Source organism: Gracilinanus agilis, chromosome 1, assembly GCF_016433145.1.
Source record: "Gracilinanus agilis isolate LMUSP501 chromosome 1, AgileGrace, whole genome shotgun sequence".
NCBI lineage: Eukaryota > Metazoa > Chordata > Mammalia > Didelphimorphia > Didelphidae > Gracilinanus > Gracilinanus agilis.
The window spans coordinates 742,075,921-742,089,052 of record NC_058130.1 but is presented as its reverse complement, the minus strand read 5'-3'; the positions used below and the strand labels follow the sequence as shown (position 1 = coordinate 742,089,052).

General features: G+C 39.3%; 1 protein-coding gene across 3 annotated transcripts in view; it reads left to right on the top strand.

Moving 5' to 3' along the window:
- The window catches only part of LOC123244579 (splicing factor SWAP), a 119,586-nt gene extending 113,837 nt beyond the window's left edge, over positions 1 to 5,749 (top strand). For all 3 annotated transcript variants that reach the window (XM_044673102.1, XM_044673093.1, XM_044673111.1), the window contains 2 exons: positions 4,491 to 4,563; positions 5,305 to 5,749. In XM_044673102.1, the coding sequence (XP_044529037.1) occupies positions 4,491 to 4,563; positions 5,305 to 5,370 (139 nt within the window). In that variant the 3' untranslated portion in view covers positions 5,371 to 5,749. The remainder of the gene's footprint in view (positions 1 to 4,490; positions 4,564 to 5,304) is intronic.
- The last annotated feature ends 7,383 nt before the right edge of the window (positions 5,750 to 13,132 follow it).

Here is a 13,132-nt window from a genome sequence, read left to right as displayed (position 1 = left end):
TCAAGGTTGGCTCCAAGGTTATCCTGAGTAACTAGAAATGATGATGCCCTCAACAGAAGTAAAGAAGTTGGGAAGAGAGGTGGGTTTCAAGGGGGAACATAATGAGTTCCGTTTTAGACATGGTTTGTTTGAGATGCTTACAAGACATCCAAGATGAGATGCTGAGCTGAAACACGAGAGAGATATGGGCTTATGGGTTGACTTGAGAGTCATCTGCATAAAGGCTGTTTAACCTGTGGATTAGGTTAAATCCTAATGGAATTTAGGAATGGATGGAATTCATTGGAATTCCATGGAAGCTGATGAGATCAGGTCTTGGGATACACCCACACATTAGAGAGGAGGTGTGGATGGTAATCCCACAAAGAAGTCTTAGTGAAGAAGAGAACCAACAGAGAGCAGTGTCCCAAGAGACTTGGTAAGGAGAAAGGACCCAGGAGGAAGGGATGATGTTCAGCAGTATCAGCCCTAGACATTGGTCAAGAAGATGAGCACTTAGAAACAGCCATTTGTTTCAACAGTTAGGAAATCATTGATCACCTTAAAAAAGAATTGAGCTAGAATCCAGGTGACAAGGGACTAAGAAGTAGATGGGATCTGAGGAAGTATAGAGGCTACCACTGTAGATGGCTGTTTCTAAGTTTGGCTGTAAAAGGGAAGAGAGATGTACCTTTTATATGTTTATGGGGAGCAGAGGAATCCAGTGGACAGAGAAAACAGAATATTGGAAGGAAAGAAAGAAAGGATCATCAGAGGGGCGGGCAGGCTTCTAGAGAACATGGCAGCAGAGGAGAGGAGGATGCAGGATAAGGTGTAAAGAAGAGGGAGCTCATGACATGACATCAATTTTCTCAATAATGTAATAGTTCTCTAGTTATAGTTTAACTATAAATATATAATATTTAATATCTTTATTATATAATATAATATTTAATATAAATATATAACATGTGTGTATATATTTTAACTATATAGTTTAAGTTCTTCTATCTGAAGAGGACCAAAAAAGCAAAGTTCAGAGAAGCTCACTGCCAAAAGAGCAGCCATGAGTTGTCGATTTATTTTCCCAGGACTGCCTGTGAAATAGATAAGCATATACAACAGCCTCCATCCCAAGGTAGTGGTATGGCAGAGAAGCCAAAGAGGAGCAGTGAGCAATTTAAACAAACAAAAAAACCATAATTCTTAGTCTGTCTCCAAAAAGTTATTTTACTATTGGTACTCCTGATACAATATTTGTCCAATGACTGATGATTCTAGACAGTACTAGAAGAACTGGACCATATCTATACTTGGCAATCTCACTATAATTTAAAGAAATTTCAGCTAAATGGCAGTCATACATTTCTGAGAGATGAATAAAGGATGCAGTAACATTATTTTCATCATACATGGCACATAAAGGCAACAAGAAAAATCCTTTCATGGGACACTTGGTCATCTTAATATGAGCAATCAAATATCCATTAAGTCACTTGCAACTTATGCAACAATGCCCATCTCAGCTGATGGAGAAGTGGGATAATTCTGGAGAGCTTGACAAAATCAATACCTTGATAATTCGTAATTTCAGTCCAAAAGTGAGCAGAAAGACCAACAGCAAAAACTGTGTTGGGAAGTACAGTTTGGGATTAAAAAATGAAAAAAGTCAAAGACTTAAAGACTCAGAAACTTCACATCATGAATTTGAAACTTCTGGACTACAGAAATAATTAGCTATGTCTTAGACAAGAAATGAGTGGTTACCCGTTAACAATCATTACATGATCATCCTGTCTTTTGAAGTCAAATCACATAGATTTATCTAGAGCAAAGGCTATTGTGAACATTTCAGAAGAAAAATCAGAATGAAAAGAAGACACTAACCTCTAACCTGACCTATTTGATCTGAGCAGCAAGAGCAGCACTAAAGAGGGGGAGAGTACCTCGGGATGATCTCTTTGCCTCTGCCTCACTTTTCTGATCTTTGAAATGGGAGTTATCAGAGCTGCCTGCCTTCAGACTGGTGAAGATCAAAGGAAGATGTGAACGTGTGCTTTGCACATCTTAAAGCACTACCTGAGTGCTAGCTATTACTATGAAAAATAGAGAAGGAACAAAAGTTTAAAGACATCATTTCCTAAAGAAGTTTAATTAATAGAAAATAGTTGTCAAGATAAAGAGACTGCCTCCATCAGAAAAAAAATTCTTCTTATCAAAAAGAAGGCAGTGCTGACTCAGATCATTGACTTCTTTGTAAGGCATCTCAGGAGAGGAGGACAGAAAATTAATCAAGAAGGCCACAGTTAAGGAGAAATCAAGGCTGCCTGGAGCCTGATGTGGTATCCTGTGTAATTGAAGCATCCCAAGAACATTTGTAGCGTAGAGGAGGACATCTACAAATGCAACAGGTCTGCTGTGTTTGTAATGATCCTTGCTTCTTACTGGCATGAATAATTTGCTGCTTTAGCCCCTGATAAAACGAAACAGTACAAGCGATTGTGTACTTTGCCACACAAACGTAGCAGAAATTTGTGCTGAACGTGACAGACACAGTGAAAGACATTTGAAGGTCTGTTGTTCATGTTATATATTCTAGGGAAGGAAAATAAAAGGGATGGAACTTTTATCAAAAAAGAATTGATGGGAGGTTCAAACCCGGCCTCAGCCACTTCCCAGCTGTGTGACCCTGGGCAAGTCACTTGACCCCCATTGCCCACCCTTACCACTCTTCTGCCTATGAGACAATACACCAAAGTTAAGGGTTTAAAAAAAAGAATTGATGGGAGAGGCTGAGGAGACATTAGCAAAGTCCAATTTTCCTGCCTGCTTTTTCAAGTTTTAGGAGAAGAGTCTAATCACACTGAAGGTTTGCTTAAAAACATGAAAGTGAACGCAGGGGCCTCCACAGTTCCTGCAGCAAATCCCATCTCAATAGCCAACGAAATGACTGGAAGACAAGATAGAAGATTTCTCTGGATCTATTGTTTGTTGATTTTTTTTTTTAAGCATTTGTTTGGGTACACTAGAAGGCAGTGTTATGGTCCTTAGCGAGGCCCTCCCACTCACATAAGTAAATTATCATGACAGAAAAAAACCTAGAGATTTCGCTTTGTTTAATGATGTGCCTGGTATTAACATGAAACAAGTATAAAACACATTCTCCAGGATGGTGGGTGTCAGTACTGGGGAAGATTTGCCCTGCAGGTGCCACTTAAAACAAGAGTTCATTGCTGATGAGCTCCTCCAGAGGGCTGTTTGCAGCTGATGTTGGACAGTTACCCGAAGCCCTGAAGTGCTCTAAAGCTTCCTCATTGAATTGGGCCTCTCCCCACTGTGGGGTAAAAGGTAGATGAAAAAAGGTCATTACACACACTGGACTGCAGCTGGAGAAGCACTGCAAATGGACAGAGATCTGGGCCTCGTATTAAGTTAGGGGAAGATTGGACTGGATTGTACTTGACGATGGCTGCTGTTCCCATTGACAGAGCGCCTTCTCTAAGCCAGGCACTGCGCTAAGCACTTTGCACATAGGTTCAATCTGTTCTCTGCTCTGTTTCAAAATCAAGACATTCTTTTTTGTCATAAATGTACAGAATGATACCCATAAATAATTATGTGCATAGAAATACCAAGTTGAAAATTTGGAGATATTTACATTAGCAAAAGATAGATTTATTTACGCTAGGACTCACTGAAGGGTTTAAAAATTATAACTATATTGAAAATATCAGGAGAGTTCCATTTCAAGGGACCCACTGCAAGTCAGAGCTCAACCAAAAATCAAAACAGAGCATCTAGACCAGTGACAAGCAAACTACAGCTGTTGGGCCAGATGCGGCCCCCTGAAATGTTCTATCTGGCCGCTAGACGTTATTCCTAATCTGACAAATACAATGAGGAGGATACAATACAGTGAAACTTTGAAAGAGTTGCCTTAGAAACAGACTGACAGATGAGCATTTCCTTTCCTTTGGCCTCCTCTTTACAAAGTTTGCCCATCACTGATCTAGGGTGTTCATGATCAAAGACCATGGTGAAATTACTCTGTTTATAGAAATTCCTTGGACATAAGGATGCATAAAGTGGCAGATGCTTCATGGTAGAGTTTGAAAATCCTGCCTGCCTCTTTTTCATGTTAATAAATTCTTAGTTATTAAAATGCTAATATAATGTGAAATCCTATTTTGAATTTATCATGTTGGCCTTCAATTTTCTTAGAAGGAATAGAGGAAACCACTTTTCACACCCCATTCTTGGATGACATGTCAAGATTTGTAGGCTTAACTAGCCACTATCCATTTAAAATTAAACTGATACTTATTATTTCAAGGAATTAAACATTTTTGTAAATGTGAATAATACCTTTTTTCTACCTAATGAATGGATTTTGATTTAATTTTTCTGTCTCAGAATTCTTAGTTTTTATTTGTCTCAATGTCTTAATTTTCCCAAGAAAGTCTTGTTTTTAGTATACCTTTTAATGTCTTCATTTATCTTTCCTAACACAGAGGAGTTTCTCAGGAAAAAGATGGTCAGATCTCTTCAGCAATTGTGTCTTCAGTGCAAAGTAAAATAACTCAGGTAAGAGCACAACTATTCGAACCAGAAAGCATCTTATCATTGTATTGCGACTTCAGCTATGTGCTATTCCCATCTTTTCACCTAAGGTTTGTTTATACACCTTAATTACAGGGTTCTCAGCAAATAATAAAGGTGTGCTTGGCTGATGACCTGGACTGTTGATACTGAGATTACGCCAGGTTCGTCCACAGTAATAAACATAAGAGACAGAGTATAATTCTTTAACACCTTTCTTTTATGTATACAAAGCCTTTTTTCTGTCCATTGTAGCACTTTAATTCTTAAATCAATTTTGCAAGGCAGGGAAAATGACAATGTGAACTTCTGATGTGGGCTGCATATTCCTGATTTTGTACAAGTGTTACAGTGACTACCCCTAAGATTACTTTTTTCCATAAAGTATGTGAATTATGTCTTTCTGTAGCTTCTGCTTTCCTACTTGAGCCCTTTTTGAATCATGAGCCTGATTGCACCAGTGCAGGATTCTGCAGAGATCTGGTGGGAGAGTGTTAGCCAGGACCCCATTTCCGATTTCCTTCTTGTGTAAGCTTGCGCACCTCTCACTGTTAGTTCCTTGTGTTTGTCACATAGAGAAAGCCCTGTTTTGTGTTGTACCCGGGGCCTTTTCAGAAATCTTTCACTACCTGGATTATTTCCTTACCATGGTTATTTAGACCAACATGTTTCGTTTTAATGGAAAGCTAATGAAGATATTCTCAACCTTCTCTTTCTTTTTAACAGGATCTCATGGCCAAAGTGAGAGCAATGCTTGCCGCTTCCAAAAACATACAAACTAGTGCCTCCTGAGACCCAGTGAACTGACCGTTCGTTAGGGGAACACGTGGGAGGGGATTTTGCAAGCAGTCTCCATTGCCTCATTGCAGCTGTGGATCAGAGAACTCTGAGCATTTGGTCCACAGCTTCCTTTTGTAGGAGGTTATTGGAATTGGAAGATCAGAAAAACCTTATTTCTGTCCAGCCCCACCCTCACAAGCGCTGCCAGAATTTTCCACCCTGGATCTCCCTTGGACAATTGAAGGTTTTTGTAAATTGATTTTTGATGACCTCTTCAGTTTAAGATTTTTGACCAGCAGTCTCTTACCTGTATATTTGTAAATAATATCATGTTTCTGTGAAAATGTATTACCAAATAAAATGGGAGAAAAACACCTTTTCTAGCTAGCAACTTTTTGGCAGTTTCTTCATTTTGGGGACAGTGATTTTAATGTTTTTCCCATATATTCTGAATTTAGCACTAGTCATTATTTAGGCAATCCATTAATTTACATACCACCCTCTTCCAATGCACGACAGATTTGTTGTACCACACAACCTATATGCTTTTTAAATTGTTTACCATCTGTTGTCTAAGTAGTAAAGAGAACATATTTTGAGCTTTTCCTGGTAGTTTTCTTGTAATAGTGATAAAAATCCAAATTTGCTGCAAATACTTTTTTATTTCAGTGTATTATAATTCCATTTCATTCCATTAGACTTTATTTCCCAGAATAGATCCAGTGCTTAATATAAGTTGTAGCCTATCCCCCTATTCCTGGCAAAACTCAGCCTTCAATTCTCATAAGCAGATAGGTGACTGCCTGTCTCATACATTGCAATTCCAAGATAAAGAAGGCCTAACCAACCCAGAAAGAAAGCTCTGTCTGCCCAAACTATCTCTCCAGCTTTCTTATAAGGTTTCTTCTTCCTTCTGACCTATCCAAAGGGCATTTTTTGTTCACCAACTCTGCAACATGTCCCTGCCCCAGGTTGCCAACAGTCTAGTTGGAAACTATGAGATGTATTCATGTGAAACGAGAAACTCTTGACTCCTAAGAAGTAGGTGGCAAAGGAGGAGAGCAACTGGTAGAGATGATGAAGGCGATGGTAGTTAAGAGGTCCACGTAAGCTCAAGTCCTTGGTCTCTGGACCAAGGACTTCATCCTGGAGGTGGGACTTGAGAGAATCTATCGAGGAGGGAGAGGTCAGGTGAAAGGAAGGCTTTCCACGCCATGCATGGAAATATAATATCAAGGACCAAAGAAGGAGAGAGGCACAATGCACCCAGTGTGCTCTGAGGACAGAGAATAGCTTCACCTGACTGGAAGAAATTGCTGTTCTCTCCTAAACATGGGAACTGTTCTAAAAGTTAATGACTTCATACACGAGTTTAACAAATTGCTGTTGGTCACACAAAGAATGTGCTAAAATGTTTTCATTTTCCTATTTTTCCCCCTGCAGGGAAAGGCTGGGATCATTAACCAGAAATAAAACTGCCTAGATAAGGAAACGAAAAACAATTATGTTGGTACAAAATTAACTAGTCCAGTTATTTTACTAGTTCAACTCTAGGAGGCCACTGCTAGGGGTTCATATAAAGTCCTGGGCATGAGAAAAAAGATCCTGGAGGGGCTTGGGGGGGGTTTGGGGGTCTTTGATCATTTATAAGTTCAACCCCCACCCCCCAGTAGTGGTTTCCATTGTTTTCCCATTGCTCCTTGTCAGACCCTATTTGACATATTTATCCTGTTTGTTCAAAGCCATCCATAGCAGGGATAAAAAGTCACTGCGGCTTTCATGCTGGAATTGATTTAGTCATCCTAACCGAACCAGCAGGGTCAGAATTCCTCAAGGATAACTTCATTATAATAGTGAAATGTAGTGTTTAAACAGTCATTGTGTGCCCACAGAGGAAGTTCAGAATTTACTATCCGGGGGAGTTTTGAGCAGCCTCCTGAAACCTGATTACCCATAGATCACTCGCAGCACAGCAGGCCTTTTCTATTTCCCCATTTGGGAACACAAGTATAGCAAACCGTGTTGATGTGTTCTTATGAAAAGTAGCTTTTCTTCCTAAATTATATCTCATTTTGATACCCTCTGGTTCCCAGGAATGTGCATCTGGCCTGGGGATGGTCTGGTTAGGTCACTTCCCCGTTCATTCTTCTAAGGGATGAGATACATCCCCAGATAGCCACATTTTTCATTGCCCGGGATGGAGAAAGGAGGAAGTGCAACTTTATGTGCTGCTGGAGAAAAGGATAACTTTTCAGTATTTACTTACATATAGTAAGAGAAGAGAAGGGGAAAACAGGGAGGAAGAAAAAGTAGAATAAGGCAGGGACTAAGATGGGAAAAGAGAAGAAAAAAATGTCCTTTTTTTCTGCTTAGCATGGTAAATAACTCGTGTCACTGAACTTATAGGGAGATGGTTTGGGCACCAAAACCCAAAAGTATGACTGAAGCCCCAAGAGGTGATTCTTATTGTGGCAGAGTTATTCGGTGAGCCCCAGAAGGATTCTAATAAGGGTGACCCCAGTGGAGATATTGCAGCCTCCTGCCCTCCTACACTACTGAGCTAGCGACTCAGACCTGATCGAGTGAATCAATCCTTGAACTTTGAGGGTATCCATTTCTCAGCTGGTTCCAGGTTAAGATGGGCGAGCAAATGTCAGAGCAAGAGAGAATACTTTCCTGCTTGGTTGCCCTTTTTCCAGGAACTAAACTACAAACCATATAACCCTTCCTATGAAGGATGGAGACGTAAAAAAGTCAGAAAGATTTTTATTGGTTTGTGACTTAAAAGTATTGCCTTCCTTCCTACATTTTTTATTTGGGACCTTCGTATTTAACTTACACAGTGATCACTTCCTGAATTGGGCCGACTTGTTTCAGCCACCTTCGGTCAATTCTGTGTGACTCACACCATTGAGACTCTCAGTGAATGTGTGGTCAATTCTAAGTCAAGCAGGTAGAGATATAGAACCCCTTCATGAGCACCCTCTTGGCCTTCTCGGTGCAGTCCCACAAGCATTCCTAACTCCCTGCTACGTGCAAGTCACTGCTTGCTCTGGGAAAGGGATGGGAATGGATTACAACATGTAAAAAGGTAAGTCTGTAGGAGATCGTTGGACAGGAGAGCAGGAAAGACTTCCTTGGTAGGAAGCTCTGGGATGCTTCTAAAGCAGCCTTTTTCCCAGTGTTTTTAACCACCATTTAAAAGTTATGTCACCAGCCTCTTGTTCTTTTAATTTTTTTTAACTCATACCATCTTGTCTTCGAATTAATACTAATTACCAATTCCAAGGCAGAAGAGCAGTAAGGGCTAGGCCATTGGGCTTATGTGACTTGCCCAATATCACCTAGCTTAGAAATGTCTGGGGCCAGATTTGAACCCAGGATCTCCTCTCTCCAGGCCTGGCTTTCTATCCACTGAGCCACCTACTTGTCCCCGTTCTTTTCATTTTAAACAAATCCAGAAAAGGCAACTTTCATTTCCTCATCTGGGAAGTATTTTAATTTTAAGTAAAGAAAGACTTAACTATTTTGCCTTTATAAACAACCAGCAGTATGTCTTCCGCCTATTTTGAATATGTTAAGTTGGGGCGACAGCTAAGTGGCTGTTTGTGAAGTTACTTTCAATACATTTCCATTAATTACTCAGTTAAGACAAATCAGGAAAATGTGAATCTGAATCCTGAAAGAAAGCATTTGAGGAAAGCGCTTGAAATGAGTTCTCTTCCTTCATTATGATCACTCTCAAAGTAGAGGCCAATACTTTTCTTTCTGTTTCTTCTACCAAAATTCTCCTGGTACTGACCTATTGAATCAAATTTTATTTTTTTAAATATTCAGGTTATACTCAGAAAACTGTAGTGATAGAATCACTGTAGAAGGAATGTATGACCATCTGGAACCATATGACCAGTGCATATGCCAGAAGCCATTGTCACTGAAATGCCACCGAGGATGGCCTCTTGCTCTGCCTCCTTTCCTGGGTCCCCTGCAGGGCAGGACCTCTCTCTGTCGCCTCTGATAAAGACATAATCCTCCAATCTTTGCCAAGCTCTTCTGACTCTATGTTGTTAGCCCTAGACGGGCTTGGGGGACACACCATCCGGTTTGAGAGGATTTAATGAGAGAAAAAGCAAACTGAAGAAAGGAATATTTTTTCATAGAACTTTAAAAAAAAAAAAGACCCCAAAATGTGTCTGCCTTGTTTATTAAAATGCATCTGGAGTCGGTGACTTTTTATTACTTTAAAAGAGAAAAAAATATTGATCTGTACCATGAATTCTAGTTGATGCTTTTATTATTAAGTACAATTTGAATCCATCTTTTCTCTTTGGCAGTGGGATTGGCAACCCTGCGATTGCACAAATCAGCAGGGCTCCTCTAGGAACAGGTTTTATCAGCCACGTGGGGTACAGTACAAGCAAAGCCTCAACATTAAGGGGAACCCTCCCAGCCCATTCCATCTGTACTATCTGCTTTCCAACCCTGGGAATCATTTCCTACCCATCCTGGTGGCTTCCAGCTCAGTCCATTAAGGCAGAACAAAGGTGTTAGATTTTTTTTTTTTTTGGATGCCGACTACAGCAATGCAATTGCAGGGATATGGCATGCCAAGCACCCAGGAAACATTAATACCAGCTAGCTTCTTTGTCAGGCTGTCAAAGTTATGACATTTAGACTCCTCAGAAAAGAAAGCAAAGCCCCAGTCAGGTCTGTTTTTCAAATTCGAACATGTAAAATGGCAGCCTTTTATCAAGCGGCTTGTTTGACAGGTTTGAGGGAAAGGACGCTGGATTTGGAGTCGGAGAGCTTGGCCGACTCCAATACTTACTAGCTGTGTGGCCTGGGCCGAATCCTCTCGCCTATCCCTAACCTTCAATCCTTATTTGTGAAATGAGAATGTTATTATGTGCCCCATCAGCCTAAACCTTGACTGTGTAAGTAGGAGTTAGAGGTACCTTGTAAGAAAAAACTCAGCCATATTTGTTCTCATTCAGTCGCATCTTTGTGACCCCATTTGGTGTTTTCTCGACAGATACCAGAGTGCTTTGCCATTTCCTTCTCCAGCTCATTTTACACATAAAAAAACTGAGACAAATGGGGTAAGTGATTTGCCCAGCATCCCACAGCTAGGAAGTATCTGAGGCAGGATTTGAAATCAGGAAAATGAGTCCTGACACCAGGGCTGGAACCTTATCCACTCCACCCCCTTCCTGACCCTATTAACACTTAAGAGCCATTCAAAAATGGAATCGACTGTCAAGGAAGGGAGAGGACTCCTTTTCCAGGTGCAGGTGGCACTAAGTCACTGCATTTACATTCCAAAGCAGCTCTGGTTCTGTGAAGCAATCCATTTCTAGGTGGGAAATAATGGGATGGATGGATAGTTGGATGGATGGATGGATGGATGGATGGATGGATGGATGGATGGATAGTTGGATGGATGGATGGATGGATGGATAGTTGGATGGATGGATGGATGGATGGATGGACGGATGGATGGATGATGGATGGATGGATAGTTGGATGGATGAATGGATGGATGGATGGATGATGAATGGATGGATGGATAGTTGGATGGATGATAGATGGGCGGATGGATGGATGATGGACAGATGGATGGATGAACAAAATACTAAGGACTTCCTAAGTGTCAGACACCATTAGGATCATAGTTTTAGAGCAGGGAAGGACGTCAGCAGTATCTAGTCTAAACTTCCTTTTACAGATGAAGAAAACGACTTAGGAAGAAATGATATGTCTAAGGTCATTTCTAATGGGTAGTAAGCATCAGAGACAAGATTTGACCCAGGTTCTCTGACCTCAGAGGGATTGCTTTTCCCCTTGCACCATACTATTTCCACGTGTTTGGTTTTTCACAAAGTATTCATAACAATAACTAGCTCTCATGAAGAATCTAACAATCTAACTAGCTTCTCTATCTTGCTTCCTATTGGTGCATCTATTATTAAATTCAACTACCAACAGTTGAGTGTTGGGCTTTTTCTCAGTTCTCAAAAGCACACTTGACAAGGTAGCTCAAACTTTTGAATCGTCTTTGTGTTTCTAGTCTAGTTTGGTCTAGACTTTGCCTAGTTTGTAGTCTTCTGGAGCTTTCCAATGTTGTTCTGTAAAGGAAATGGAGCCATATTGTGACAATTCAACTTTGTCCTTTTTTAAACCTGAGGAGAAATGAGAAAGATAACCTTTCTTTGCAGAAAATCAGGGACTATGGATATGAAATGTTGCATATACTGTCAGACTCCACTGATAAATTGGTTATGCTGCTTTTTATTTGTGCAATAAGACATGCATGTCTTACTGGTCAAGGGAGAGGAGAGGAACATTTTGGGGAGTGAAAGTGTTGTAAAAACAAAAGATTTCAATAAAACATATAACTTCTTATTTTGTTCTGGATGTAACAAGCACCCAAAAAATGAATATTTCCATATACAAAGTAAAATGTTTTAAATGTTTGTATAAAATTATAATTTTATAATAACTTGATTTTTAAATATAACTTTAATTTTAAGATTTTAATAAATTCAATGCTATCAAAGTTTGTTTCCTTTTGAATTTCTGTGCCTTTTTTTAGAGTTTCAATGACCCCTTTTACTTTTTCTTTAATACAATCCTTGTAACAAATAAAGTCAGACAAAAATCCACATCTCATTCTGCACCTTGAGCCTTCTTATCCCTCAGTAAGGATGTGGGTGCTAGACTTAATCATTTCTCAGGAGTTCCAATTGACCAATGGATTTATCAGAATTCTTAAGTCTTTTAAAGACATTTTTCTTTAGAATATTGTTGTTATATTTGTTACTAATTGTTCTGGTTTTGCTCACTTCACTGCATCAGTTCATGCAAGTCTTCCCATATTTCTCTGAAATAGTGCCCTTCCTCACTTCTTACAGCACAATAATATTCCATTCCATTCATATACCATAATATGAACAGCCATTCCCCAGTTGACAGATATCTCACTTGTTTCTAGTTCTTTGCTCTAACAAAAAAAATTAAATATTTTTGCAAATATGGGTCTTTTTCCTCTTTCTTTGATATCTTTGAAGTCTAGGACTAGTAGTGAAATAGGGTATGCATAGTTTAGCGACTTGATGGTGAAGATAATATTTCCAAATTTTTTCCCAGAATGGTTGGACCAATCCATCGCTCCAACAGTAGTAGTGGCGCTTGCCTTCCCAAAGGCCCTCCAGTTGTCATTTTCCTTTTTTCTTTTTTTATCAGTTTTGCCAATCTGATAGGGCTACATTGTTTTAATTTTCATTTTTCTGCTTATTAGAACATTTTTTTCATAAAGCTAGATATGGATGGAATCGATTACCTTTGAGAAATTCCTGTTTAAATTTTTTTTAACTGTTGGAGAATGGCTAACATTCTTATACATTTGAATCAGTTTCTTATGTATTTTGGATATCAGACCTATATCAAAGTCATCATTACCCACCTTTTCATTCTGATTTTAACTGCATTGATTTTCTTTTTGCAAAAACTTTCCAATTCCATATATTTGAAATTGTCCATTTACCTTATATAGTTATATTTATCCCTTGTCTATACATGAATTTTTCCCCAGTCATAGCTATGAAAACTTTTATTCCTCAGTCCTCAAACTTACTTATATGACCTTTAGTGTCTATCATGTATCTTTGGGAAGTTTTTCTTCATAAGTGGTATAAATATTGATCTGCCTATAAATTCCACCAGATTGTTTTCCAGTTTTCTTAGAAGTTTTGTAAAACAAGGAATTCTTACCCTC